This window comes from Pomacea canaliculata, linkage group LG11, assembly GCF_003073045.1.
Source record: "Pomacea canaliculata isolate SZHN2017 linkage group LG11, ASM307304v1, whole genome shotgun sequence".
In the NCBI taxonomy this organism is placed as follows: domain Eukaryota; kingdom Metazoa; phylum Mollusca; class Gastropoda; order Architaenioglossa; family Ampullariidae; genus Pomacea; species Pomacea canaliculata.
In genome coordinates this window covers 16,897,550-16,925,036 of record NC_037600.1, presented here as the reverse complement: position 1 = coordinate 16,925,036, position 27,487 = coordinate 16,897,550, and the positions used below count along the sequence as shown (strand labels likewise).

The 27,487-nt window shown below is 40.1% G+C and overlaps 2 protein-coding genes across 3 annotated transcripts; both read right to left on the bottom strand.

Moving 5' to 3' along the window:
• Positions 1 to 1,640: 1,640 nt before the first annotated feature.
• On the bottom strand, positions 1,641 to 13,317 carry LOC112574995 (galactoside 3(4)-L-fucosyltransferase-like). 2 transcript variants are annotated; one of them, XM_025256470.1, is made up of 6 exons: positions 11,845 to 13,317; positions 7,879 to 8,243; positions 7,113 to 7,425; positions 5,225 to 5,331; positions 4,557 to 4,932; positions 1,641 to 4,064 (listed from the first exon to the last, which is right to left on the bottom strand). In XM_025256470.1, exons 1-6 carry the CDS (start codon positions 11,926 to 11,928, stop codon positions 3,738 to 3,740), a joined length of 1,572 nt encoding a protein of 523 aa, XP_025112255.1. In that variant the 5' UTR covers positions 11,929 to 13,317; the 3' UTR covers positions 1,641 to 3,737. The 2 variants fall into 2 exon arrangements, with proteins under 2 accessions (XP_025112255.1, XP_025112256.1); XM_025256471.1 differs by lacking the exon at positions 11,845 to 13,317 and adding an exon at positions 9,456 to 10,732.
• Positions 13,318 to 13,475: 158 nt separating this feature from the next.
• LOC112574998 (alpha-(1,3)-fucosyltransferase fut-1-like) lies at positions 13,476 to 20,354 on the bottom strand. Its single transcript, XM_025256475.1, has 6 exons — positions 20,301 to 20,354; positions 17,435 to 17,794; positions 16,686 to 16,998; positions 15,509 to 15,615; positions 14,835 to 15,210; positions 13,476 to 14,587 (listed from the first exon to the last, which is right to left on the bottom strand). The coding sequence occupies exons 2-6, from the start codon at positions 17,764 to 17,766 to the stop codon at positions 14,198 to 14,200; spliced, it is 1,518 nt and encodes a 505-aa protein (XP_025112260.1). The 5' UTR covers positions 17,767 to 17,794; positions 20,301 to 20,354; the 3' UTR covers positions 13,476 to 14,197.
• Positions 20,355 to 27,487: the final 7,133 nt, after the last annotated feature.

Below are 27,487 nucleotides of genomic sequence, written 5' to 3'. Positions count from 1 at the left end.
CCCTTCCTACATGTCACTAGTCAATCAGAAAGGCCATAACTGTCCCCTAGACTGTAACATGATCCCGAGGACAGTGTTTATGGCGGTGAAGGAAGGTGGAGCCACTTCACACTTCTTATGGGACGGCAAGAGACATTTTATATTTTTTGTTTTCTAGCTATAGAATTATAGAAGTATTGTAGAATATGTTCTACAGCTATACAATTCATTCTATTACTAGTGACAGAAAAGACTTCAGAAAAACCAAAGTATTTAATTTATATAATGCTTATAAGTTGCTATCCAATTCATTTTACATATTCAGTTCAATTTTACAGCAGACTGGGGCACCGTCAGCCTTCAAAATCTTTTGAATATGGCTGTTAAGCGGTGTCTGGGTTGGAATAGGTTCACATGTATTCAAATAAATATGGAAATGTGATGCTTCCCCTCACCACACACACACTACACAAAAAGGCAAAGTACCCTAAACTTTAAATGCAAAGATTTCTTTTTTAAGTCTTGGAATTGTCTCAAATTTGTCTTCATTATAAAATAATGATAATAAACTCAGTGGATGACTCTAAGTATGATCAATAGCTTTATACACAAAATTGTAACTGAGTTTTACATTTTCAATACCATATACTTATTAAAATATATATTAATGAAAAAGCACATTATCTACACATGTACCGAAATCATATAATCCATAACAATGGTCTCTTTATCTGTCAGCTAAAGACTAAATATGAAACCTCATGAATTTATTAAGGAAATTTTATTTCATAAGAAATTGTTTTACATAATAAAAATTCCTTTAAACATTTAATACTTTGTTGCTTTAAATATTGAAATAATAACTGTTATAAAATGTAATAATGAAATTGTGTAATTCCACATAAGCCATGGCAAGTTCTAGAGCTGTCAAATCACTCTGGAACACTCTTAATAGCAAAACATTACATTATAAAATTGCAGATACTTTACCTCTATAAACAATGTTGAAACAAATAAGGCAAGTTTTTTATAATGTGGTATGCATTGCAGAAAACAACCTGGCCTAGCTTTATTAAAGAGGCAGAAATAAATAAAAAAAGAACAACCCTCACCAGTGCTTAGATAGCAGCCTTTTTAAAATTTATGTCTTCTCCAACAAGGGCGATATTAGTTGGCTGAACTGTATCAAAGTCCCGCGCACAAAGGAAGTCTGTACATCTGCAAAAGCAGATTAAAATGAGCTTTAATTCTTTTGCTAGCAAGGAGACGAATAGAGTGCACTTGCTGATCACCTTGATCGAGTAGGAAGAAGCGCCTTTCATCACAGTCTTGATGTCCAAAGGTTTAGCACCACACTCCAGCTTCAGCAGACAGTTTGATTCACTCTGATATGGGGATTACTTTTACACTTGGTCAGGTGGAGAATATCAGGTCCTCAGGTGTAGTTGATCCACGGTTTTCATGATCGCAGATCATCATGAAGTGTTATGCCCTGGATATACTTAAGTTTAACGGTGTATACCTTCTTGACTATGTTGGTGATCTGCGAGGCACACATAGGATTTTAAAGAGGTGACCTAATCATAACTGTTCAAACTAATAGTTCTCTAGTTCTTTTCCTTCTCAGACAAGTACTGCACAATGTACACGATGCTCAGAGCGCGATGATGAGAACCAGTTTTATTCGGTTATGACATTCTTCCACACCAATAAACTCACAACAAAGCTAGAACAAAGTCAATTCCATTGTTTCCTTATTACCCGCCTTTATTACCATCACCATCACCACACACCTTCACGACACTACCTCTCACCCGAACTTTCCTATTTCCTTCATTAAACCTCTACTCTTATCCCTACTCGACGAGTCACTAATACCAGTAAAAATAAATAAAGTTCGTTGGCCATTTCTCAAGGCACGCAATTCGGTTTTGTAGATTGTATTGTTTACACTATGTGAAAATACTTTTCTCATTGTTAGTGACAATGTTTGAAATGATTGTCAACAAACTTGGACTTGCACCTTAAATGACCATGATGACAGATAAACGCAGCAGCCATCGTCGGTAAATTTATCGGAGTGGGTGTATGCATGTTTGCTAACGAAAATAAAATTTTTATCTTCCATTAGGATTTCTCCAGCTGTTCTTTACAAAAATTTTATGTTCACCCCAAAGTGAGTGCTTTGTCTGTAAGAAGTGTTATAGCTGATGTGACACATAGACTGGACAAAGCCCAGCCTGTGCCATCTTCTCACCACCATTGCATGTATCTGGCACCAGTCAATGTATGGAGCCTGCTGTTAAGTTGAATGTATTCTTGTTGATGTGTTCTTAAGTATTAAATGTTTGCGAGGTGTTTTGTAGAATGCTATTATGAGTTAACAGATGTTTCTTTTTACATTTCTGTATTAATTCAGTGATACCAAGTAACTAATTATAATATTTCCAAACAACAAATCTTGAGTAAGTAAAGATTTGAAAGATGTACTAAATAATATGAAAGTTAGAGATGCCTTAGCAAAGAAATCAGCAAGGGGGAGGCGAGGGAAGCAATAAGAAGGGGAAAGAGAGTGTGATGACAAAATAATAGTTAAGTTATTGTGGTAAGGTTAGGTAACTTAGTTACCTGTTTCTGATAATGACATAGTAATTTCTCAACATGTGTGAGGGAATTGTTAAAGAAGATTAAGATGTTGGCTCATTGTTTAATTAAGTATTTGAAACGAGACCTTGCTGCTAGCTTCCCATGTGTACACACAAATTTTGACAGTTATCTCCCTTTCCCTTGGAACTAATGAGCAGTTAGTATCGCAGTCTTCAAGCCTCTTTGACACATACACATAAAATAAATAAATAAAAATAAAAAATAAAATAAAAATCAAAGCAAATGAGCACACACAGTGCTTTGTGTGTATTGGAGTATTCCTGGTTTTTGCCGAAACATGAAGACTGGCCCCGTGAACTGGAAACGTGGGCGAGAGTTAACCTCCCTTATCACTACTCACGTCAACATAAAGGTGAAGGGGAACCATACATACAATACTCACACGTTGATCACACAGTTTACCACGTGACTCACGTGACCCTCTCCTGCTGTTCCCCGAACACAAAACTCGACATGTGGTGTATAAAAAGATTTAATGAGCGTAAACGTGGTGTCGTCGACGACTGATACACCACCTACATCACCTTCATGCAAAATACTCCGGTTCTTTGGATTGCGGCGATCCCAGAAGACATTCTCTTCCTTTGAGAACGATGACTGCTGGCCTTGGCGTCGAACGTCTACCTCTCACAGGTAGTGCAAGTCCTCTCACCTGTAGTGCAAGTCCTCTCACAGGTAGTGCAAGTCCTCTCACAGGTAGTGCAAGTCCTCTCACTGGTAGTGCAAGTCCTCTCACAGGTAGTGCAAGTCCTCTCACAGGTACTGCATGTCCTCTCACAGGTAGTGCAAGTCCTCTCACAGGCAGTGCAAGTCCTGCTAGCTCTTTGCATTCGACGGCGACCGCCGGCAGTCTTGACAGTTCTTTGTCACTGACTTGCCCCCTAGCTCAAAGTTCTCTAACCCAAGGGTCCTTCCTCCCAAGTCTTGGCCTCTTGGTTTGAGACTCGGTCTCGAGGTACAAGTGAAGTCGGCCTTAGAGACGCTGAAGTCGCTTTGGCTGCCCTCTGCCCCGCCTACGAAGACGAGGATGAGGGTTATGATGATGATGGTAAAAAAACATCCCAATAAATAATACGACAGAACTAAATTTTTTACTGTAAATCTGTGGCTTTGTAGCACAGCTCTTTGTCAAACCACTTTCCTGCATCCGGAATGGTCTGTCTGTAGGAGTCCAGGTTCCACAGACGGCGACACATCTCACAGAAAGCTGTGGCCTCGTACTGGTAATGCATGAAGAACACTCGCCCGTCATCTCTACGCAACGGGTAGTCCTCGAACAAGACCTCATACTTGTCCTTGGCTTTGAGAATCTCGATGTAGTCGTTGGGGTGTTTGTCGAGGTACAGAAGGTAGTCGGCGAGGTCTTTGACTGTTGCAAAGTCCGCGGTGTTGATGAAGATGCCAGGCGGCGCGTGGAACTGCAACCAAGTTGACAGAGTAAGCAGAGGCAGTGGCTACCGTCTATATAAATGTTTACTGGAAACGTAAGGTTTAAAAAAAGTTATATATTTTTTTCATCAACTTGTGTAATAACTACATTTTAATTTACGAATGTTACAATCTTCCTGAGCTTCCTCCGCAAACGCGAAACGTTGGCCCCGAGGAAATGGTCACGTGGTTGACTATGATGTAACCTTTAACACCCTCTTTAACATAATCCAACAAGGTGTAATACTATTTCTCTCACTGCATCGTCTTTGTGTACTTTTGACCTGCTTGGAGTGACTGCTGCTGTCCAAGTTTGGTTCTATCTAGCCAATCACAGCCATCTGCCCTACATTGGAATTCTCCAAATGCCTGTAGCCAAAACCATTTTAGTTACCTAACTGGTGTTGGGCTGTGCACGCGTTGACAATTTCAATTAAATGTTTTCAATTCACAAAAGCAGCAAGAAGATTAGTTCCACTCACTTTGTATTCGTTGCTGCCTCGTGCAACCAGCACCGCGTCTAAGTTCAGATAGCGGAAGAATTTCTCCGAAATGTAGTCCTTACAGAAGGAGTTTTCAAAAGCCAAGTAGAACTTGTAGTCCCTGCTGAATGTCTGAAAACAGAGGTCATCTTGGTTTCGAGGACATCTACGTCCAGAATCTGTCCCGAAGATGTCGATGGGGATGTACTTTTGGAGCATGGCGGCGAACTCTTTCCGTCTGCTTTGATTTATGTCACTGCTGACAGCCCAGGCAGCGAACTTGGTCTTCCTGGCCAGGATGTCCGTGTAGTTCCGCTTGACTGGACGTCTTCGCTTGACCACCAGGCCATGGAGACTGAGAATGTCGGCGTCAAACCTTCAACATCGCCGAGGGCAGACGTTTTAAGAAATATTCGTTTTGTGCGTACACGTTTCTGTATATCGGACTAATTAGTAGTAGCTGATGGGCACATGAGTAAAAAAAAAAATTAAATCTTTGTCTCATTTACATGTAACCATTACGCTCTGTGTTTATTTTAACAAGAAGCTTACGGTCTTGACTACTGTTCTGGATTTTCCTACACTTTTCTGCCTATCTTACACACCCACAGACAGTTTAAGACACCGCCACACGCATATTTCCACAGCATAGGTTTAGCCCGTATTACCTGTAGTTCATGGTCCAGTTGAAGACTGACCTCCAGGAGTCCAGGCGATACGTGGAGGGACACACCCATTTTCCCTTCGGGGGTTCCAGATTGTGAAACACAAAAACCTTGACAAAAATATAACAGATATAAACAGCCAGCAACTATTTTGTCCATATCTATAGCTTTTACTCAGAGTAAAAACTTTCACGAAAGCCCTGTCTCCTGGACTGCTTATCTAGTTATCCGGACGTTCTTGCATGTAATCACCTGATGTTCATTAAGCAAAGTGTTGAATGTTTTAAATTATTTTAAATAAAACTTTTGCGTTTTTCAATAGAAATCTTCAAAAGAAATTCTCACGTCTGTCGTACATGTTTGCTTGTTAACCTTTTAAATCTTTAATCTATTGTTTCTTTGCTACCGTCCCACTGTTCTCTCTCTGAGACACACAGACATTGCTAAGCACAGAAACGCCGCAAAATCGTGGCGCCACCTTTTTTTCTGATATAATATACATCTATAATTAAATACTTTTAAGTTGGCTTTAATTAAATAGCCTTTAGGAGTTTTAAGTAAGATTCACTGTATGATACAATACAAAATATAAACCAGCCGCAGGTAATATTCAGGGGAGAGAAGCCGGTCAGGGTCAAGTAGAAACATGACGAAGTCAAGTGTAAAGAAAAATCATGGAAAGGGCGTGATATTTTCTTAACTGGTATTGATAAATAATGGCTGTTATATATAGCCAGCTATATATCAAATATCCGCTTGAAGGGGAGGCCTCTTGCACTGCAATGTCCCCAAATGACTCGGATGTCGGTCTAATGTTGTCCCACCCGCTGCGAGTTGTTTGTGGCCTCGAGTAATTCAGTAGGTGACACCTGTATACTCTGTCTGTTTTCTGTGTCTCTGTGGTTCACCGCCTTTACTTCGCATATACAACAGGAATATAGGTCAAACAAACGATGTGAGTTCACGCCGCTCACAAACAGATGAGTAGTTGTCGTGAAGAGAAGTGTTTTGTTATGAACTTGTTTTCTTAGTTCGTACATTCACAGCACACACACATACATACAAATCATGTGTTATTCTCCTTCTTCAAAGATGAGTAGCTTTTTGACTGAGCATGGATAGCTTTCTTAGTAAATCTTTGTCGGTTGGTGACCAGTTAAACTGTTCATGCAGGATATTCACATCCAGCTTTCCGACTTCTTACAAGATGGAAGTATGGACAGCAGCAGAGAAAAGACTGACAGCATGCTGAAGCACTGCACTTCTACAAATATGAACAGAGAAATTATCCTTTGGCAGCTAGACATTGCTAATATGAACAAGCATGTGTCTTTTCATCGCCAGTCTTCCATGCTTATGATCCGGCACAATCACAAAACTGCATGATGTCTTTCTGAGACCTTTTGTGAACAGCCACAGCTCATGAATAAGCAATGAGAAGTCAGGTTCTGTATTCCTCCCACAGGCAACGAAAAGGGTATTATGTCATGTAATGACATGTCAGCAGTAAAGACCAGATTAAAGACTAGCCCGACTAGTCGAGGCAACAGGACAAACTTGTGCTGATGAAATTCGGAGAGAAGCAACTGGAAAACTAATGCAAGCAGCAAATTCAAGAAATCAGGACTTGCTGCCAGGTTTGCTGATACAATAAGAAAAGATATTATATATAGTGTGGAGTACAGGTGACTGGCTCGCTCACTAACCTCAGTCCCTTTGCTACCCGCTGCCGCTTCTGACCACCCGGAGATGATTTTTATTGCTTTAGACCTTCGAGTAGGTTCTTTGGTGCTCCAACGGGATCTTTAGAATTAATAAATCAGATATTTAATTCAGGGGACCATGGCAACGTGGATGCTAGTCTACAGAATGTGCGAGAAAACAATTTCACCTGATCGGGATGCGATCTCGGTGGTGGCTGTGTTTCCGACATGTGTTCCACAGACCACACGAGGGCCGAGCTTTGCTCCCGGAATGAAGTATTGGTAGTCACACGACAAGGCATTTCCGGACACACGCGCAGGCGCACAGCTTCCGGAAGATCTGGAATATGGCGGGGCTTTGTCATCCAGGTGATGATTTTCGGCGGCTGACTCGTAACATCAGGTCGTTTGAGAAGCTGACTAGAATCAAACTTCCACCGGATGGTGTGATTGGGATAAAATGGACTCACTGGAATCGGGTTTTTATAGTAATTCTTGGAGCTGCGTCAAAAAACAAATTAATTTTAAAATAATTACTATACCAAACAAGAAAAAATAAACGAGAAGAAAACGGAGAAAAGGGGAAAGAAGGAGACTGCGAGAATAAAATAATAGGAAAAAAAATAAACACATGATAATTTAACACCGTTTAAAAAGACTATTTGTCTATATAATAACGGATGGTCTCATAACCGGACATGGAGTTTATAAATCCAAAAGTCCCTATCCTAAACACTCCTATCTAGCTCTTTCAAGCTAGCATCGAAAGAAAGTGGTGAGAAAAATACAAACAAAAGAACTAGGAAACAAATCGACGAAGAACTGTCAGTATAGTTTAAAATGATATGTTTCCCTCTAACGAAAGTTTAAAATAAAATGTTTCCCTCTAACGAAATGCTACAAACACTGCTGAATACTGCCTTTATATTTGTTGCATTGCTGTTATCAACTCACAATTTTGGCCAGTGGTCGAATGTTTGCACTTCATCAAGTGTTTTGTTATTGTCTCCTTGCTGCGACCTGTTGAGTGGGACTGGGTACCCCAGGACACCCTGGCTTGTCTGGTGTCTCTGCCAGAGTGGAATATGTTGATTCAAAACAATGGACTGCGGCACAAAATAAGTTGAACCGAGGTCATCTTGCTCACTCTTGTTGACACAGGGATACCTCGGGTCAGGTCTATCGAAAAAGCTCCAACCCCAATCAACAATTCCTGTCATGTACATCAGACCAACACAGGTGCCAGCAAAGAGGCCAAATGTCAATGCACGCAGATGCTTTATCATATTTTGTGAGCGTTTACCAATAAGCCGATGATTCTGGAGACATAAAAATAAAACATTTTTCTGCAACAGAGCAGCTAGGAAGCATCTTAAGATTGCAATTTTAATGTCATAGTTACATGCTCCCAGTGATTAAATACCTTATCTCCTCGGGAAACTTCAAACAGTGAATTTTTCTAAATATTTAATCTGTTACATTACTGAAAGAAACCTGTTGCTCTCTTAATGAAAAGACAAATGAGCTTGTGTGAAAATTTCCCCTTTGTCATACAGTCGTTCTTAGATTGCTGATAGCATCATTATGTTTTTATTGGTTGAAAATGAAACTACATCAATGGAAAATAAAGATTTCAGGAGATACATATGAAAACACTGGCCTTCTGTGTCTTGTTTGTTGCATGTTTTGTGTGTTTGAATTGTAACGACTGCAATATTTCACTAACACTCTGTAACATGTCGACCACAAGAACCAGAGGAGCAGTTATCTTCTCAACTACGTTTATGGACACTTCATGCCACATACTTTCAACAAACACAGCAAAACCCCAAGACTATTAAAATTAACTTTAGGACACTTAACCCATTTTGTCACAGGCTCATATATTTTGTATACAAGGCTCATACAGATGGGAGTTAAAATATTGCCTTATTAAAAAGTAAAAATATTCATGGTAATCAAGAATGAATGTGACGAGAAGAGATACAGAGAACAGTGTGCGCGATAGGTAAATATACTGTACTCAAAATTAACAGGTCTACGGAAAATATTTACAGCCATGATCAGTGTTCAAGAAATAGCTGCAGCTAACTCCTTCACCTTTTTCTAAATCTTGTGTGTAAGGTGTAGTTGGGTGCGAGCTTGACCAAATAGCACATGAGCAAACATCCTTTTCGAGAAATTCCCGCTATTCCGAGACCTAACCCTGACGACGAGCTCAGGTATGTAACACTCAACAAATACTCAGGTTTAAAACTGGTATATAAAGCTGAAAGTCAAAACCTTTCTATATAAGTATTGAAGTTATTTATATAATCCTTTTTTTCAAATAAATAATAAAGGAACAGTTCTTCATAAATAAAAGTAACGAAAAAATTGATTTAAAGAAATCATTTCATTGAAGTAACAGGAAGACCTTATGTCAACACACTGGTCAGTAGCTACAGGTGGATCATCATCCCTAGAAAAATATTAAAAGGTTTGTCATTGTGTAATTTTCACAAAATGATTTTACAAAATATACACTTTACCGTCTGTTATTTGTCGTTGATGTTGACGTCTTCACTTTCGTTTCTCTTGTTTAACTACTCCGCTTATAAGTCCCTTAATACTTGTATTCAGCTGGAATGTCAATGTGGTTTCGACTCTCAAGAATCCCCCAAAATGGCTTTTCTTTCTCCGCCAGCTGCAGACATCGAGCATAAAGCAAGACATCGTGGTCGGGTGGAGTGAACTGACATTCTCCGTCACACTCTTGTAAGGCAGTGTCACGTGACTCCTACTCAATGGGTGGCGCGTGCGCCTACCCGATAGACTGGCTCACCTACCACCTGTGGGGATAGTCTGTGCATAGTGTGTTCACAGCTTGAGAGACTATGGATGATTTATGACACCTGGCCAATGGCTTGTTTTATGTCATGCCCTCTGGAGTCAGGGATAGAATCGTTCGATAAAGAACATCCTTTCTGAGTAATTGTTTACTGGATCAATAGCCTCCCTGAAACCTGCCGTCTCTTGTGTCAGGATATAGTTCATTTATAGTTCACTGTGTCTATCCTGCAGTCTGGGAGGGCCATCAACGGTGCGCGTGTGCGACCAAGCAGCCGGGTGTGCTGTTGGCTCATGTGTTTGATATCGATGGTGGCTCTGCAATGTGTGGGACATCTCAAGTCGAAGTGGGGAGTGTCTGTGTCTGTGCTACAAGGAAGTATAAAAGAAAGAGCATGCGACAAAGAGGAATAGCATGTTTGTACGTGCATATGTCTTCTTGATCCTACTCGCCCCCAGTAGAGCATTGGGTCACAGCCCCGCCCCGCCATCATACCCTGTTCTGGGCGTCCCTTTGCAATTGGGAGCATGTCCTGCCAGCTGTCTCCGCCTCTCTGTGGACTGAGCGTGCATATATAATTATGTGGAGGAATTTACGGGTGTATAACTAACAGCACAAGCAGTAGCGTTTGCTAGTCTTAGTGTGAGTGTGATCGAATAAGTGGCGACCATCATCACTTCAAATTCCTCGTGAACTATCACTTGGTCAGTAAATGAGTTCTTATTTTTTTTCCTTTGGGCACAAATGCATTTTTCATGGATTAAAGATCTGTTTGTAAACAACAATGGAAAGAAATTGCAATGAAGATGACATCACGTTTTGTGATCAATTAATATATTGTATTTAAAAAAAAAATTGTGTTAAGCAAGCATCAGCAGATGAAGTGATGAAGGAATCAATACACTTAAGTATTATATTCAACTTGGCGCCAATATTACAGTTTGGATCCCAAGAGGTCTTGATGTCTCTACAGTATTAAACATTTAATGATGTCTTCTGCGAGAGATTCACATAAATATGGACGTGATTAGATACATGGAATGCGCCAGGGTAACTAGAATTCCATTTGGTCAACAAACACAGTGCACCGTCTGAAGGGAGATAACAGAGATAACACGGTGGTGGTGATCTTGTAAGTATAGTGTTTAAGATACTTTACCAAAATTATCTGCAGTATTTTTACTGTTAAAATGATAAAATACAAAAAGGGTGCTAGCTAAATGCATGTTTACATATTTATGGTTTTTTCTATGCATGTAATAGGGTGTTACTTTTTCAAATTTTTTTACCCTTATAATCATTATATTCAGCAATATTTTTTGTAAATCATATTTTCTTTTTGCTCTTGATTTTTATATTCATAGTACATTTTGGGATTGCTGTTTAGAAAAAAAGTCTTGGTTACCTAGTATTGCAAGCCAGATGTCTACAATAAAAGGAGATTGAAATGAACTTTAAGATAATGGCATGTGTGGTCAGAGGAATATAAAAAGAATCTGTCAAAGGTAATCAAATCAGTTGAATTTGCTTATAAGCAGTTTAAGTTATGGGAAGGAAAATGTAAAGTCTAAATTTTGTTTTGGTAAACAGTGTAATAGCATTTTCTATTTGTATCAAAAGAACGCTTGTGTTCACAGTTTGTTCACCAGCGAATGTGGACATCAAGTGTGAATAATCACACGTACTTTTGACAGCAACTCACTTTAGTTTACAATCAAACAACTAATTTGACTTTAAACTTAGAAAGCCAGCGTTTGTAGCTTCGGGCTGCCTTTATACATTAAGCTCGGCTTTTGGTGTCAACTGCCGAGTTAAATTTAACTGATTTGTAAAAGAGTAGAAAAACATGGCGGCGGCACGCGGCGGAGTGTTGGAGGCGACTGTAAATAAACTGTCCTCGACATTGTGAGTGGAAAGGATTCAGAACTTCAGTATGTTTCATTTAAGTGCAATATCATTTCATTTTCTTTTCCCTTGAAGGAGGACCTACCTACATTGCCAGCCGCTTACGATGATTATAAAAGACAGACATCAAGCAGCATAAATAAATGTGTTAACGAGCAAATGTTTGAAAGAAAATTTTCTTTTACCTTAGATTCTCCGGTAATGTGTGCAGCAAATACATCAAGCCGGGTAAAACTTGGCTTTTTGACATGATAAGTTGAGGTCTGCATGTTGACCGGCTATGCTGCACTTGTTGCACCTGCTAATGTAAGGCAAGGAGTTGTTCAGTCAGGTGCAGGTACGCGTCCAGCACAGGTGTGGGGCCAATCAAATCGTACAAGGCTTCACAGGTATTAAACATACTCGAAATTAATAATTTGTAACATCCAGGTAGAAAACCTGGACTACAAAGGTCAAAGTTGTGTTGCTACTGGAGACTAACTAGAAAACGTGTATGAACCCGGTTCGATTATCTTTTTTGCTTCAGAGTTTATCTGCTGATCCCTCAGATTGCTGTCATGTCGCGCGGGAGCAACATTGGAGGAGTGGCAGTCGCTGGGTGAAGAGTGCCTCATTTCGATAACAGAAGATATCTCTTCCACACACTCACACTCAAATAGAAGTCGCACATGTGCATTTCCTGTGAATCTACTGAGATGTAAATGAAAAAAAAAAAAAAAAAAAAAAAAAAAAAAGCCAACACTTAACTGTCTCAAACCAGAGTGGTTGTCGTGAACTCCGGGCAATGACCACGCGAAGATGGTCAGAGGTTGCGATTACTATTGTGTCGGGCTAATCACACTCTCGACACCTCTAACAACATTTACCGTACGTGCTCACTTACACTAAATTGAAAGTGATGCTTTGATTGGCTCTGAGCCCCCAGCGCACATCCCCAATAACAAACACAAGGCAATTTAGTGTAATAAAGAAGTTATTAATATTTGAAAGTTCGACAAATCAATTTACAAATGATACAGTGCTTCAATTCCAAACATGGCTGTTGTTTAGGTGTTCCGCTAACTTCTCTCTACCTAGTTCAGGTGTCATGAGTCACGACCTTAACTACTACACACAACTCTATACTTGTCTAACACACACTTGCCACTTATCTCCTCACACAAAGTCTCTCGCCATGTGGACGGCCGTCTGATGTTCCTGAAGTCTGAGAATTCATTGGTGTCTCTCGTCCTCTATTACGGACTATTGTCTCCTTACAAGATCGGAGATCAGTAAATTGTTTATTGAAGAGGATATATGTTTTATGATACTGTGACTAAAATATGAAATGTAAGAAAATAACCACATGCACCCGAGTCATACCGCATACAAACATACACTGCTACATGATAATACTGTTTAATTAAGTATTTGAAACGAGACTTTGCTGTTAGCTTCCCATGTGTACACACAAATTTTGACAGTTATCTCCCTTCCCCTTGGAACTAATGAGCAGTTAGTATCGCAGTCTACACGCGTCTTTGACACATACACACAAAATAAATAAATAAAAATTAAAAATAAAATAAAAAATCAAAGCAAATGAGCACACACAGTGCTTTGTGTGTATCGGAGTATTCCTGGTTTTTAGCCGAAACATGAAGACTGGCCCCGGGGAACTGGGCACGTGGGCGAGAGTTAACTCCCTTCTCACTACTCACGTCAAAATAAAGTTGAAGCGGAACCATACATACAATACTCACAGGTCGATCACACAGTTTACCATGTGACTCACTTGACCCTCTCCTGCTTTTCCCCGAACATAAAACTCGACGTGTGATGTATAAAAAGATTTAATAAGCGTAAAAACATACAAATACACACAATAAAAAGACTCGTTTAGGGGAGAGTCCCAGTGAGTCCCAGTGCTATCCGTGCTAAGCGTACTTCCACTATTCCAGTGAAGTTACCTCTCTCTTTCTCTACCATTCACTCTCACTCACACATCAGCTTAGCTCTGATGTTAAAGCTGTTATTGTTATCGTGGTTTAATAATGAGGGAGGTTTGGTGGAGACCAATACTTCCGCTGACAGTCACAGCACTCTGATGACTTTCACTCGAAAGTGTTGCTTCACCTGCCAAAGAGCAACGACTGCACCCCCGGAGACACATCCCAGTCCAGGGACATACACGTGGTGTCGTCGACGACTGATAAACCACGTACAGCCTGTGAATAAATTATCACCTTCCTGCAAAACTCTCTGGTTCTTTGGATTGCGGCGAACCCAGAAGAAATTCTCTTCCTTTGATGACTTCTGGACTTGGCGTCGAACGTCTACCTCTCACATGTAGTGCAAGTCCTCTCACAGGTAATGCAAGTCCTCTCACAGGTAGTGCAAGTCCTCTCACAGGTAGTGCAAGTCCTGGTCGCCCAGCTCTTTGCATTCCACGGCGACCGCATGCAGTCCTGACAGTTCTTTGTCACTGACTTGCCCCCTAGCTCAAAGTTCTCTAACCCAAGGGTCCTTCCTCCCAAGTCTTGCCCTCTTGGTTTGAGACTAGGTCTCGAGGTACAAGATGTTAAAAAACATCCCAATAAATAATACGACAGAGCTTAAATTTTTACTGTAAATCTGTGGCTTTGTAGCACAGCTCTTTATCAAACCACTTTCCTGCATCCGGAATGGTCTGTCTGTAGGAGTCCAGGTTCCACAGGCGGCGACACATCTCACAGAAAGCTGTGGCCTCGTACTGGTAATGCATGAAGAACACTCGCCCGTCATCTCTACGCAACGGGTAGTCCTCGAACAAGACCTCATACTTGTCCTTGGCTTTGAGAATCTCGATGTAGTCATTGGGGTGTTTGTCGAGGTACAGAAGGTAGTCGGCGAGGTCTTTGACTGTTGCAAAGTCCGCGTGTTGATGAAGATGCCTGGCGGCGCGTGGAACTGCAACCAAGTTAATAGCAAGACAAAGTGTAAGCAGAGGCAGTTGCTACCGTCTATGTAAAAATTTTTCTGACGATTAAAAATTGCAGGAAAGTAAATCTTGTCTGTACACAAATTCCTGGCATCATCAATTTTGGTAAAATCATCAATTTTGGGTATGAGGATCTCAAAGAAAGATTATTCGCTAAGAAATAGCAGCCGAAGAAAGAAGAGAAACAAAAGCAGCAAGAAGATTAGTTCCACTCACTTTGTATTCGTTGCTGCCTCGTGCAACCAGCACCGCGTCTAAGTTCAGATAGCGGAAGAATTTCTCTGAAATGTAGTCCTTACACAAGGAGTTTTCAAAAGCCATGTAGAACTTGTAGTCCCTGCTGAATGTCTGAAAACAGGCGTCGTCTTGGTCTCGAGGACATTTGTGTTCAGAATTTTCCCCGAAGATGTCGATGGGGATGTACTTCTGCAGCATGGCGGCGAACTGTTTCCGTTTGCTTTGATCTATAACACTGCTGACAGCCCAGGCAGCGAACTTGGTCTTCCTGGCCAGGATGTCCGTGTAGTTCCGCTTGACTGGACGTCTTCGCTTGACCACCAGGCCATGGAGACTGAGAATGTCGGCGTCAAACCTTCAACATCGCCGAGGGCAGACGTTTTAAGAAATATTCGTTTTGTGCGTACACGTTTCTGTATATCGGACTAATTAGTAGTAGCTTATGGGCACATGAGTAAATCGTTTTGGTTTATTGAAATCTTTGTCTCATTTCCATGTAACCATTGCGTTCTGTGTTTACTTTAACAAGAAGCTTACGGTCTTGACTACTGTTCTGGATTTTCCTACACTTTTCTGCCTATCTTACACACCCACAGACAGTTTAAGACACAGCCACACGCATATTTCCACAGCATAGGTTTAGCCCGTATTACCTGTAGTTCATGGTCCAGTTAAAGACTGACGTCCAGGAATCCAGGCGGTAAGTGGAGGAACACACCCATTCTCCCCTCGGGGGCTCGAGATTATGAAACACAAAAACCTTGACAAAAATATAACAGATATAAACATCCAGCAACAATTTTTGTCCATATTTAAATCTTTTACTCAAAGTAAAAACTTTCACAAAAGCCCTGTCTCGTGGACTGCTTATCTAGTTATCCGGACGTTCTTGCATTAATCACCTAATGTTCAAAGTGTTGAATGTTTTAAATTATTATAAATAAAACTTTTGCGTTTTTCAATAGAAATCTTCAAAAGAAATTCTCATGTCTGTTGTACATGTTTGCTTGTTAACCTTTTGAATCTTTAACCTATTGTTTCTTTGCTACCGTCCCACTGTTCTCTTTCTGAGACACACACACACAGACATTGCTAAGCACAGAAAGGCATTAAAATGGTGGCGCCACCTTTTTTCTGATATAATATACATATATAATTAATAGTTTTAAGTCGGTTTCAATTAATTAGCCTTTAGGACTTTGAAGTAACATTCACTGTATGATACAGTATAAAATATAAACCATCCGCAGGTAATATTCAAGGGAGAGAAGCCGGTCAGGGTGTTGCAAGTGGAAACATCACGAAGTCGAGTGTAAAGAAAAATCATGCAAAGTGCGTTATATTTTCTTAACTGGTATTGATAAATAATGGCAGTTATCTATAGCCAGCCATATATGAAATATCTGCTTGAAGAGGAGACTTCTTGCACCTGCAATTAAGGTCCCCAACTGACGAGGATATCAGTCTAATGTCCCACCCGATGCGGGTTATCAACTCTAGTGGAGTCAAGTTCTTTAGTATCTGACATCCGTGTAGTCAGTGTCTGTATTCTGTGTGTCTGTGATTCACCGCCTTTCTTAACTTCGCATATACAAAAAAGAATAAGGTCAAGATCAAACAAACGATGTGAATTTACGCCGCTTACAAAAAGATAAACAGATGTCGGGTAGAGAAGTGTTTTGCTATTTTCTTGTTTTTTTAGTTCTTACATTCGCACACACACACACGTAAATGAGGTGTTATTCTCCTTCTTCAAAGATGTGTATTTAATCCAGGGAACCATGGCAACGTGGATGCTAGTCTACAGAATGTGCGAGAAAACGTTTTTACCTGATCGGGAAACGATCTCGGTGGTGGCTGTGTTTCCGACATGTGTTCCACAGACCACACGAGGGCCGAGCTTTGCTCCCGGAATGAAGTATTGGAAGTCACACGACAAGGCATTTCCGGACACACGCGCAGGCGCACAGGTTCCGGAAGGTCTGGAATATGGCGGGGCTTTGTCATCCAGGTGATGATTTTCGGCGGCTGACTCGTAACATCAGGTCGTTTGAGAAGCTGACTAGAATCAAACTGCCACCGGATGGTGTGATTGGGATGAAACGGACTCTCTGGAATCGGGTTTTTATAGTAATTCTTGGAGCTGCGTCAAAAAACAAGTTAATTTTTAAATAATTACTATACCAACAAGAAAAAAAGAAACGAGAAGAAAACGGAGAAAAGGGGAAAGAAGGAGACTGCAAGAGAATAAAATAATAGGAAAAAATGAACACCGTTTAAAAAGACTATTTGTGTGTATAATAACGGATGGTCTCATAACCGGACAGGGAGTTTATAAATCCAAAAGTCCCTATCCTAAACACTCCTATCTAGCTCTTTCAAGCTAGCATCAAAAGAAAGTGGTGAGAAAAATACAAACAAAAGAACTAGGAAAGAAATCGACAAAGAACTGTCAATATAGTTTGAAATAATGTTTCCCTCTAACTAAAGTTTAAAATAATATGTTTCCCTCTAACGAAATGCTACAAACACTGCTGAATACTGCCTTTATATTTGTTGCATTGCTGTTACCAACTCACAAATTTGGCCAGTGGTCGAATGTTTGCACTTCATCAAGTGTCTTGTTATTGTCTCCTTGCTGTGACCTGTTGAGTGGGACTGGGTACCCCAGGATACCCTGGCTTGTCTGGTGTCTCTGCCAGAGTGGAATATGTTGATTCAAAACAATGGACTGCGGCACAAAATAAGTCGAACCGAGGTCATCTTGCTCACTGTTGTTGACACAGGGATACCTCGGGTCAGGTGTCTCGAAATAGCTCCAACCCCATCCAACAATTCCTATCATGTACATCAGACCAACACAGGTGCCAGCAGTGAGGCAAAATTTCAATGCACGCAGACGTTTTATCATAATTTGTGAGCGTTTGTTACCGATGATTCTGGAGACATAAAAATAAAACAGATTTCTGCAACATGAGTAGCTAGGAAGCATCTTAAGAAAGAGGTAAATATACTGTACTCAAAGTTAACAGGTCTACGGAAAATATTTACAGCCATGATTAGTGTTCAAGAAACAGCTGCAGCTAACCTTTTCTAAATGTTGTGTGTAAGGTGTAGTGGGGTTTGAACTTGACCAGATAACATATGCGTAAACCTCATCCTTTTCCAGAAATTCCCGCTATTCCGAGACCAAACCCTGACTTGGGTATGTAACACTGAACAAATACTCAGGTATAGAACTGGTATACAACGCTGAAAGTCAAAACCTTTCTATATAAGTATTTAAGTTATTTATATAATCCTTATTTTCGAACAAATAATAAAGGAACAGTTTTTCTAAATAAAAGTAACGAAAGAATTGATTTAAAGAAATCATTTCATTGAAGTAACAGGAAGACCTTATGTCAACACACCTGTCAGTAGCTACAGGTGGATCATCATTCCTAGAAAAATATTAAAAGGTTTGTCATTTTGTAATTTTCACAAAAATATTTTACAAAATATACACTTTACCGTCTGTTATTTGTCGTTGATGCTGACGTTTTCACTTTTGTTTCTCTTGTTTACTACTCCGCTTATAAGTCCCTTAATACTTGTATTCAGCTGGAATGTCAATGTGGTTTCGACTCTCAAGAATCCCCCAAAATGGCTTTTCTTTCTCCGCCAGCTGCAGACATCGGACATAAAGCAAGACATCGTGGTAGGGTGGAGTGTACTGACATTCTCCGTCACACTCTGGTAAGGCAGTGTCACGTGAGTCCTACTCAATGGGGTTGCGCGTGCGCCTAGTCGATAGACTGGCTCACCTACCAGCTGTGGGCATAATCTGTGCATAGTGTGTTAAGAGCTTGAGAGACTGTGCATGATTCATGACACCTGGCCAATGGCTTGTTTTGTGTCATGCCATATGGAGTCAGGGATAGAATCGTTCAATAAAGAACATCCTGGCTGAGTAATGGATTACAGGATCAATAGCCTCCCTGAAACCTGCCGTCTCTTGCATCAGGAACAATTTAGTTTACTGTGTCTATCCTGCTGTCTGGGAGGGCCATCAACGGTGCGCGTGTGCGAGCAAGCAGCCGGGTATGTTGCTGGCTCTGCAATGTGTGGGACATCTCAAATCGAAGTGTCTATGTCTGTGCTACAAGGGAGTGTGGAAGAAAGAGCATGCAACAAAGAGGGGTAGTATGTCTGTAAGTGCATATGTCTTCTTCTTGATCCTACTCGCCCCCAGTGGTGCATAGGGTCACAACTGCAACCCGCCATCGTACCCGCTTCTGGGTGTCCCTTTCCAGTTGGGACCATGTCCTGCCAGCTGTCTCCACCTCTCCGTGGACTGAGCGTGCATATATAATAATGTGGAGGAAATTTACGTGTGTATAACTAACAACACAAGCAGTAGCGTTTGTTAGTCTTAGTGTGACTGTGTTCATATAAGTGGTGACCATCGTCTCTTCAAATTCCTCGTGAACTAACACTTGGTCAGTTAATGAGTTCTTATTTTTTCTTCTTCTTATTCTTCTGGGTGTGTGTGTGCCTGCGCGTGTTCATATATTGTAAGTTCATATACATTGAATATCAACGCCATAATATATATAACGTATTTACTGTTATGCACGTACAAACAACGGTTGTTTATCAAGTAACACTCATTAGTTGAGATATAATACTTGGGTTCTTTCGCTTAGCAGGAAATTCAAGTTGTATTTTCGGTTATTTGGCTTTCGTGTCGTGTTTCTCTCTCTCTCTCTCTCTCTCTCTCTCTCTCTCTCTCTCTCTCTCTCTCTCTCACACACACACACACACACTTTTGTCAGTTGTCATGTAATGTGGTTGCTCGTGTCACGTGACCGGGTTGACTTACAGATCAGCTAATATCAACATGCAACACGCAGCAGCCTGATTGATGAGGACTTTCACATCCTCGACCATTTGCTTGTTATCCTTAAGGTGACAAGCTCCGAAAATATAATTGTTATAGATAAAAAGGTTCAAAATTTATAGCAACACTTATAGAAACAGTACTATCGTCACTAGTTGTTGAAAATAATTTACGGGTTAGTGACCACATTTGCTTTATATATGATTTGATAGCATACCATGACCATAACAATTTAGTTTGCTTTTTGCTCAGTTTAGATATCGACAAAGCTTTCGATACCATACTTTGGACTTTTATGCATAAATTACTAAAGTCTCTATATTTTGGTAACACTTATGTCAACGAATAAGACCATACCATTAAAAATGTAAAATCAGCTTTCATTTTTAATGAATGTAAGAATGGTTTAGTATAGAACCAGGATATAAACTAGTGATAGTATTTCAGTACCTATTCACACTATGTGCAACAATTTTTGCAATAATATAAAAATGATATAAAAATATTCAAACAGACGAAAGAAACCACAAAAGATTAATGTTTGCTGATGACACAAATCTCACCTATCTTGGGTCCAAAATGTCAAACACCGGGGATGCGGAGGTGGAGATTCGAGCCCGACTGGCGAAAGCCAACCACGTCTTCGCTTCACTCAGGAGCACATGGAAGGCAAAGAACATCAGCCAGAAGATCAAGATGAGAATCTTCAAGTCAAATGTGATCAACACCCTCCTTTACGGATCAGAAGATGACCAAAACCATCACGAAGAGGATTAGATAGATAGATGACACAAATGTTAATGAACCAGTTATCCTTCAATAATATCTCTAATCCTAACCCGGAGCTAATACTTCGAATACACTAAGTAAATACAGCAAGACTGAAACTAATTGTTAAAAAAGATAGAAGGAAATTAGGTAGATAACAGGAAAACGGAAACTTTTACATCAGAATTTAAACTAATAACAATGTGGGAAAGATAGAATTTGAACTTTCAGAAAAAATGTTGAACAAAATTTAATGTAAACATGCATTAAAAAAGTTATTATACTAGTGGGTAAAGTAGCTGTCATAAAGCTATCCTAAAGCTATCCCAGTTAAACAAAAGTAATTTATCTGTAAATAGTAAAAACAGTGAAAACTGTGTGCATGTAGCTTTGGGCACAAATACATTTTTCATGGATTAAAGATATATTTGTAAACAACAATGGAAAGAAATTGCAATGAAGATGACATCACGTTTGTTGAACAATTAATATATTGTATTTTTTTTAAAAATTGTGTTAAGCAAGCATCAGCAGATGAAGTGATGAAGGAACCAATACACTTAAGTCTTATATTCAACTTTGAGCCAATGTTACAAGTTGGATCCCAAGAGGTCTCTATGTCTCTACACTATTAAACATTTAATGATCTCTTCTGAGAGAGATTAACATAAATATTGACATGATTAGATACTTGTAATGCGCTAAGGGTAACTAGAAATCCATTTGTCAACAAACACAAGGAACATAACTGGTCCAGATCATCGCGTGCACCGTCTGAAGGGAGATAACAGAGATAACAGAGGTTACACGGTTGTGGTGATTCATGTCGTGGGACTTAACTGAACTTCTGTCACCACAACGGTGAGAATCGGTTGTCGGTTGCCGAGATTTTCAATCTTAGCTCTTCTGTGTGTGTGTGTGTGTGAGTGAGAGAGTGCCATACTAAAGCTTTATTCAACCTTCTTTGTTATTATTTACAAATATCTTTGTAGACAACTATTTTTCATCCTGTACAGGTTTACAAATGCGTCTGGACGGGTAAGCCCGGTTAGCTTGATGTAACACTAGCAAACATGGGGATAGGGTAGTTTCTTTTTGTCATACATTGGTTGAGATCGAGTTTGTACCTCTAGATGATTTATAGAAGCCAAGATGGGTTAATGTCAGAAGCATGCAATGTAACTTGTAAGTATAGTGTTTAAAACACTTTACCAAAATTTTCTGCAGTATTTTTACTGTTGAAATTATAAAATACAAAAAGGGTGCTAGCTCAATACATGTTGACATATTTATGGTTCTTTTGTTTTGGTAAACACAGTATAATAGCATTTTCTGTTTGTATCAAAAGAACCCTTTAAGTGCAATGTGATTTCATTTTCTTTTCCCTTGAAGGAGGACCTGCCTGCATTGCCTACCACTTACGATGATTATCAAAGACATTGACATTAAGCAGCATAATTGAATGTGCAAATGTCTAAAAGAAAATTTTCTTTTACCTTAAATTCTCCGATAATGTGTGCAGCAAATACATCAAACAGCCAGGTAAAACTTGGCTTTTTGACATGATAAGCTTAGGTCTGCATGTTGACCGGCTAAGCTGCACTTGTTGCACCTGCTAATGTATGGCAAGGAGTTGTTCAGTCACGTGCAGGTACGCGTCCAGCACAGGTGTGGGGGCCAGTCAAATCGTACAAGGCTTCACAGGTATTAAACATAATCGAAATTAATAATTCATAACATCCAGGTAGAAAACCTGGACTACAAAGGTCAAAGTTGTGTTGCTACTGGAGACTACATAGAAAACGTGTATGAACCCGGTTCGATTATCTTTTTTGCTTCAGAGTTTATCTGCTGATCCCTCAGATTGCTGTCATGTCGTGCGGGAGCAAAATTGAAGGAGTGGCAGTCGCTGGGTGAAGAGGCTTCATTTCGATAACAGAAGATATCTCTTCCACACACTCACACTCAAATAGAAGTCGCATTTCCTGTTAATCTACTGAGATGTAAATGGGAAAAAAAAGCCAACACTTAACTGTCTCAAACCAGAGTGGTTGTCGTGAACTCCGGGTAACGACCACGCGAAGATGATCAAAGGTTGCGATTACTATTGTCTCGGGCTAATCACACTCTCGACATCTCTAACGACTCACGCCGACATTTAACGTACCTGTACACTTACTCTAAATTGTAAGTGATGCTTTGATTGGCTCTGAGCCCCCAGTGCACATCCCCAATAACAAACACAAGGCAGTTTAGTGTAATAAAGAAGTTATTCATATTTGAAAGTTCGAGAAATCAATTTACAAATTATACAGTGCTTCAATTCTCACAGAATCAGAACAGCCTTGAACAGACCTCTTGTACAACTTTTGATGTACCAAGCAGCCAGAATTCCATCCATCATCTGAGTCACCTGAAGAAAACAAAATACCTGATGTTGCAAAAGAATGCACAACAAAAATAAAATAAAGAAACACTTTGTATCTCCTGGACAGTGAACTTGATCATGTTTAAAAAAGAATCGCAATTGATGGAAATCAAAATAAATCTGGCACAGGCTCAGGTAACAAATACTAGATGAAAAAACAGATGAAAATGAATCGGTCATGCCGGCTGCTCTAAGTGTTGACCAACTGGTTGAGGCAGAGGTTGCTATTCAGCCAAAGTCAAATTGAATAATAAATAACATGACCATTCAGTTAGAAATTATGACAGCACTACAACTTGCATTGTGCCTATTGCATAAAATTGAAATGCCACCATCACCTGCAAAAAAACATCGGAAACATTATTGACCTCAATGATTAATATAGTTTAGTACTCACATCTAAACGAAACTGTCCATTTTTAGCTAAAAAGGACGATGTGAACATTAACCTATTATGAGTATTTACCTCTTGAGCCACATGCTTACAACCTGAGACATACTGCAAGAAACTGCCTGTCAAATTGATAAACATATATTAAATCAAACTATATCAGAGATTCTGGGTGCTCTGCTACTTTATTCTGTGTTTTTTTACTTAAAAACAATGACATAAATTTGTTAATGTTTACATACTCTAGTCTAAAACAACACTGAGACAATGGATGGGCCAGAGTTGTGCTTTGCTCATGTGACCCAATAATAGCAAACAGGATTTTCTTGGATTATTGCTGTCCCCATAGTGAAAGTAGACAATTTTCAGTAATTTTATTGATAAGTTTTTTCCTTTCCAAAAATGTATAGGTTTCGTGGTCTCATTTTTACCTAAGAGCAGCAATAATAACAACAAACATCACCCACTGTCGTCATCACCGTTTTAAGTTATACGCCATTGCTTTATTATATAATTATATTTTCATGTCATGCTAACACTATTAAACATTTTTAACGTAATGCTGTCAATTACACTGTTATTAATTATATATTAATATAGTGGTGGTGACTATATAGTCTTACCTGCAACAACGGCGGAACAGAGAATTTTGGTTGAAAATGGTCGAAATCTTTTTCCACTAAGTTATCGACGGAATCGAAAACGATGAAACGTACCGACTTCATACATTTCAAATGGATTTGATCATCCCTGTGAAGCAATGAACATTCTGTATCTTCTCAATCGTATACCCAGGGCGACTCAGTAAACAACTACGACAACTGCCGTGTGCGCATGCGTAAGCAGCGTGTCGAGGCTAAGCCAGGAGTTAAGCCAGGGTGGCAGCAGTCTTAAATTTTAAGACGGAAACCGGGGTTGAGACTGACCATGCAACCCGCTTTGTAGGCGACTCAGGCTAAGTCCGCGTACTTGGCTTAAAAGCCGACTTAACTCGAGTTAAGTCCTCCTATGAAACGCATCTCTGTGAAAATGTTACAAGTGTTATTTACCGAGAAAATTCAGGAAAGTACTTATCTCTGTGAACAAGCCAACACATTCTACTAATCCGCACATTATGTGATTGCCCATGTTAGCTTGTTCGTCCTGGTGCGAGCTTAACTGCGTGCATGTGTCAACTAATTTATTCAGTCATAAAGGAGTATCATAGGTCTAGTCAAAGTTTACCAGTGACGTTAATCAAGCAGCTGTTGAATAGAAGAACACAACATCCTCAAACAAGACAGAGTACTGACTGCAGATTGAGATTTTTGTCTATGACAGACTTATCGTGATGTCATGGGTGTGGTATGGTCTTTTTGCTGCTTCGAACATGTCCTGCTGGAATACTTCTTCTCCTGTTTGTATAAATTCCAATGATATCATTTGTCTGTAATCAAGCTGTGATATCTCTTTAGGATCGAATTCCTGATTCATCTACGTATAAATACAGTGAGGGTTGTTCACCGCTATGTCTAACAAATCGAAAACTATTCGAAAGTAGTACTTCACTTTTGACCTTTGATCAACTTCATATGTAATCTTCTTCTGATTTACGAGATCGATGCCACCCATAAATTTGTTGTAGGCACCGTCAATATCACGAGAAGGCACGACTGATCGGTTGTCCCATGGTATTTCTCCAGGGTTGTCCATGGGACATATTTTTCTATCCCGTCCCATCCCGTCCCATGGCAATTTATGCCTGTCCCATCCCGTCCCATCCCACGGAACGTTTCCCATGGGATTCCCATGGTATTAACAATCCTATGGACAACACTGAAAACCACTTTTCGGCTTTTGTTCTATAATTCCTGCTACTTCACATACAATAGATGATTCAGAGGAAAGATTTAAATCCTTGATGAATGAAATAACAGTAAATTTATTTTGCAATATCAAGTATCGACTACCATGGGAAATACAAGTGTGTGCTGTCCCGTCCCATCCCATCCCATGGGACGTTTCCCATGGGATTCCCATTCCTATGGACAACACTGTATTCCTCTATTTCCACGACAGCAACTTTTGCTTGTGAATAAAACATTATGAAGATTCTCAGAAACAGCTGGAAACCTTGGCTTGAAGGTCAGCACCAAAAAAAAAAAAACAACAAAAAAAACAAAACAAAACAAAACAAAAAACTAAAAGTATGAGAGTGAACGCCAGAGTGCAAGACAGCATCAAACTAAATGGAGAAGACATTGAGGAAGTTGACAGTTTCACCTATCTTGGGTCCAAAATGTCAAACACCGGGGATGCGGAGGTGGAGATTTGATCCCGACTGGCGAAAGCCGGCCAGGCCTTCGCCTCACTCAGGAGCACATGGAAGGCAACAAACATGTCAGAAGATGACCAGTACCATCAGTAACAGACGTCTTCCAAAACAGATGCCTCAGGATGTAGGTGGTTGGTGGCTAAACACACATACACCTCTTTCTCATATGTTACCCACATGCAAAAGTTTGAGATGATACAAAGTCTGTGTCCAGTTGCCTACACTTATATCAATTAATTTTGTTTTCACAACGTGGAACTAAAACAGGAAAACAGTCTACCTTACAGTTACGAAATGGTGGGATGTGGAGAATCTTCAACTACCAACCTAGAAATGAATAAAATTAAAATTATATGGGGAATGTGACTAATCTGCTCATTTACATACATGTTGAGTGTTGTGCGCTGAATTCGGGGGTTTATTATATATTTATCATATACACATATATATATATATGACTCGCCACGACGAAATGAGTCTTAACTTGGAAATTTGAGATTTTGCAATTTGCATTTTCGTTTTAATTGGACGGGTTGTGACCTTTGTTTTGAGACAAAAGTTGTTCTTATCCTCATATTGAGGGAGTCACAAAGGTTTGAAGTGTGAAGGTATGGTGGTGGCCTTATTGAGAAAAGCTGGTTTAAAGATTTCCGGCAGTTCCACTAGGGTTTTCCTTAGCAACAGGTGTTTGTACTTGTTTACCCTGTGCTAAAATTAGCATGATGATACAATACAGCACGCTACATCATTTGAAGTAACAACAAGTACACAGCAATGACTAGCTGTGTGACTTAGTGCCTGGCTTGTCTCAGAGAGGAGAGTTGTAGAGTAGCCAGGAGGACTAGTGTTTCAGTAGGTAGGGGGAGGGTTGTAGGACATTTTGTGTAGTGGGCTTTACTAAACAATATAGCGACCTCGTTGTCAGAAATCTGAGGGAGTTTATTTTTAGCGAAGGGGGGTGTAGTGAGTTCTGGTAGGTCTCGTAGTGTGTCGTGTACGAATGATGTCTTGTGTCTGACGTCTTTGTGTGCGTCATTTGGTCCACGTCACTTGAAGCAGAAAATGACGTCATGTATAAAAAGGACGTTTTGGCCGAGTGAGCGGGAAAACAACGGTCTCTGTCCGCCATCTTCTTTAGAACTCTTTCAATGACATTCGTCTGAACTTGCGCCTCTTCGATTTGATTCACCCACAAATCTCTTCTTCCTCGTCGTCATCTGCGATGACTCGTCGAGCGTTGTGTTGTGTGTGTGAGTAATACGTCGTGCGTATGCAAGGTAAATGTTTCTTATAGTAGAAAACCTAATGATGAGAAAACGGAAGCTCTTCTATGTTCTGGAAGAAGAAATCCATCTTCACGTCTTTGTTGTGGAATGCAAACCTGGCTTTGTTTATTCTGCTTTTTACATCTTCATTTGTACCTCCATCTTTGCTGACTATGCTGCCTAGGTAGGTGAAACTATGTAATACATTCCCCATATAGTTGTAGCGGGGCTTCTTGTTTGTTGTTTCCCCGCATTACCTCCGTCTTGTTGATGTTGATGGTCAGGCCAGCCATCACTGCTTCTTCTGTGAGCCGAGTGAGCTTTGTCTTTCTCTGTGCGTGTTTTTGCTTGTGGGACAACAGGCTGATGTTATCCGCAAAGTTGCCTGGCAAAGATCCACTGAACGCCCGTGTCGTTGTTAGAGGTTGTTCTTCTCATGATCCAGTCTATGACTATCAGGAAGATTGCCGGTGAGAACAGACAACCTTGCCTCACTCCAGTCCTCACTGCAAAGGGGTCAGTCAGCTTTCCGTTGTGGATCATCTGGCATGTCGAGTCCTCATACAGCTGTTGGATGATGGCAA

Bases quoted from the DNA above. Each gene is read 5' to 3' on its own strand.
- LOC112574995 (XM_025256470.1), bottom strand. From the start codon at position 11,928: ATGCAGACCTCAACTTATCATGTCAAAAAGCCAAGTTTTACCCGGCTT. The intron at 7,426-7,878 runs GTGAGTTGATAA...TTTTTGACGCAG, and splicing joins TTCGACCACTGGCCAAAATT to CTCCAAGAATTACTATAAAA. The intron at 4,065-4,556 runs GTGAGTGGAACT...ACTTGGTTGCAG, and splicing joins GAGGCAGCAACGAATACAAA to TTCCACGCGCCGCCTGGCAT.
- LOC112574998 (XM_025256475.1), bottom strand. From the start codon at position 17,766: ATGATAAAACGTCTGCGTGCATTGAAATTTTGCCTCACTGCTGGCACC. The intron at 16,999-17,434 runs GTGAGTTGGTAA...TTTTTGACGCAG, and splicing joins TTCGACCACTGGCCAAATTT to CTCCAAGAATTACTATAAAA. The intron at 14,588-14,834 runs GTGAGTGGAACT...ACTTGGTTGCAG, and splicing joins GAGGCAGCAACGAATACAAA to TTCCACGCGCCGCCAGGCAT.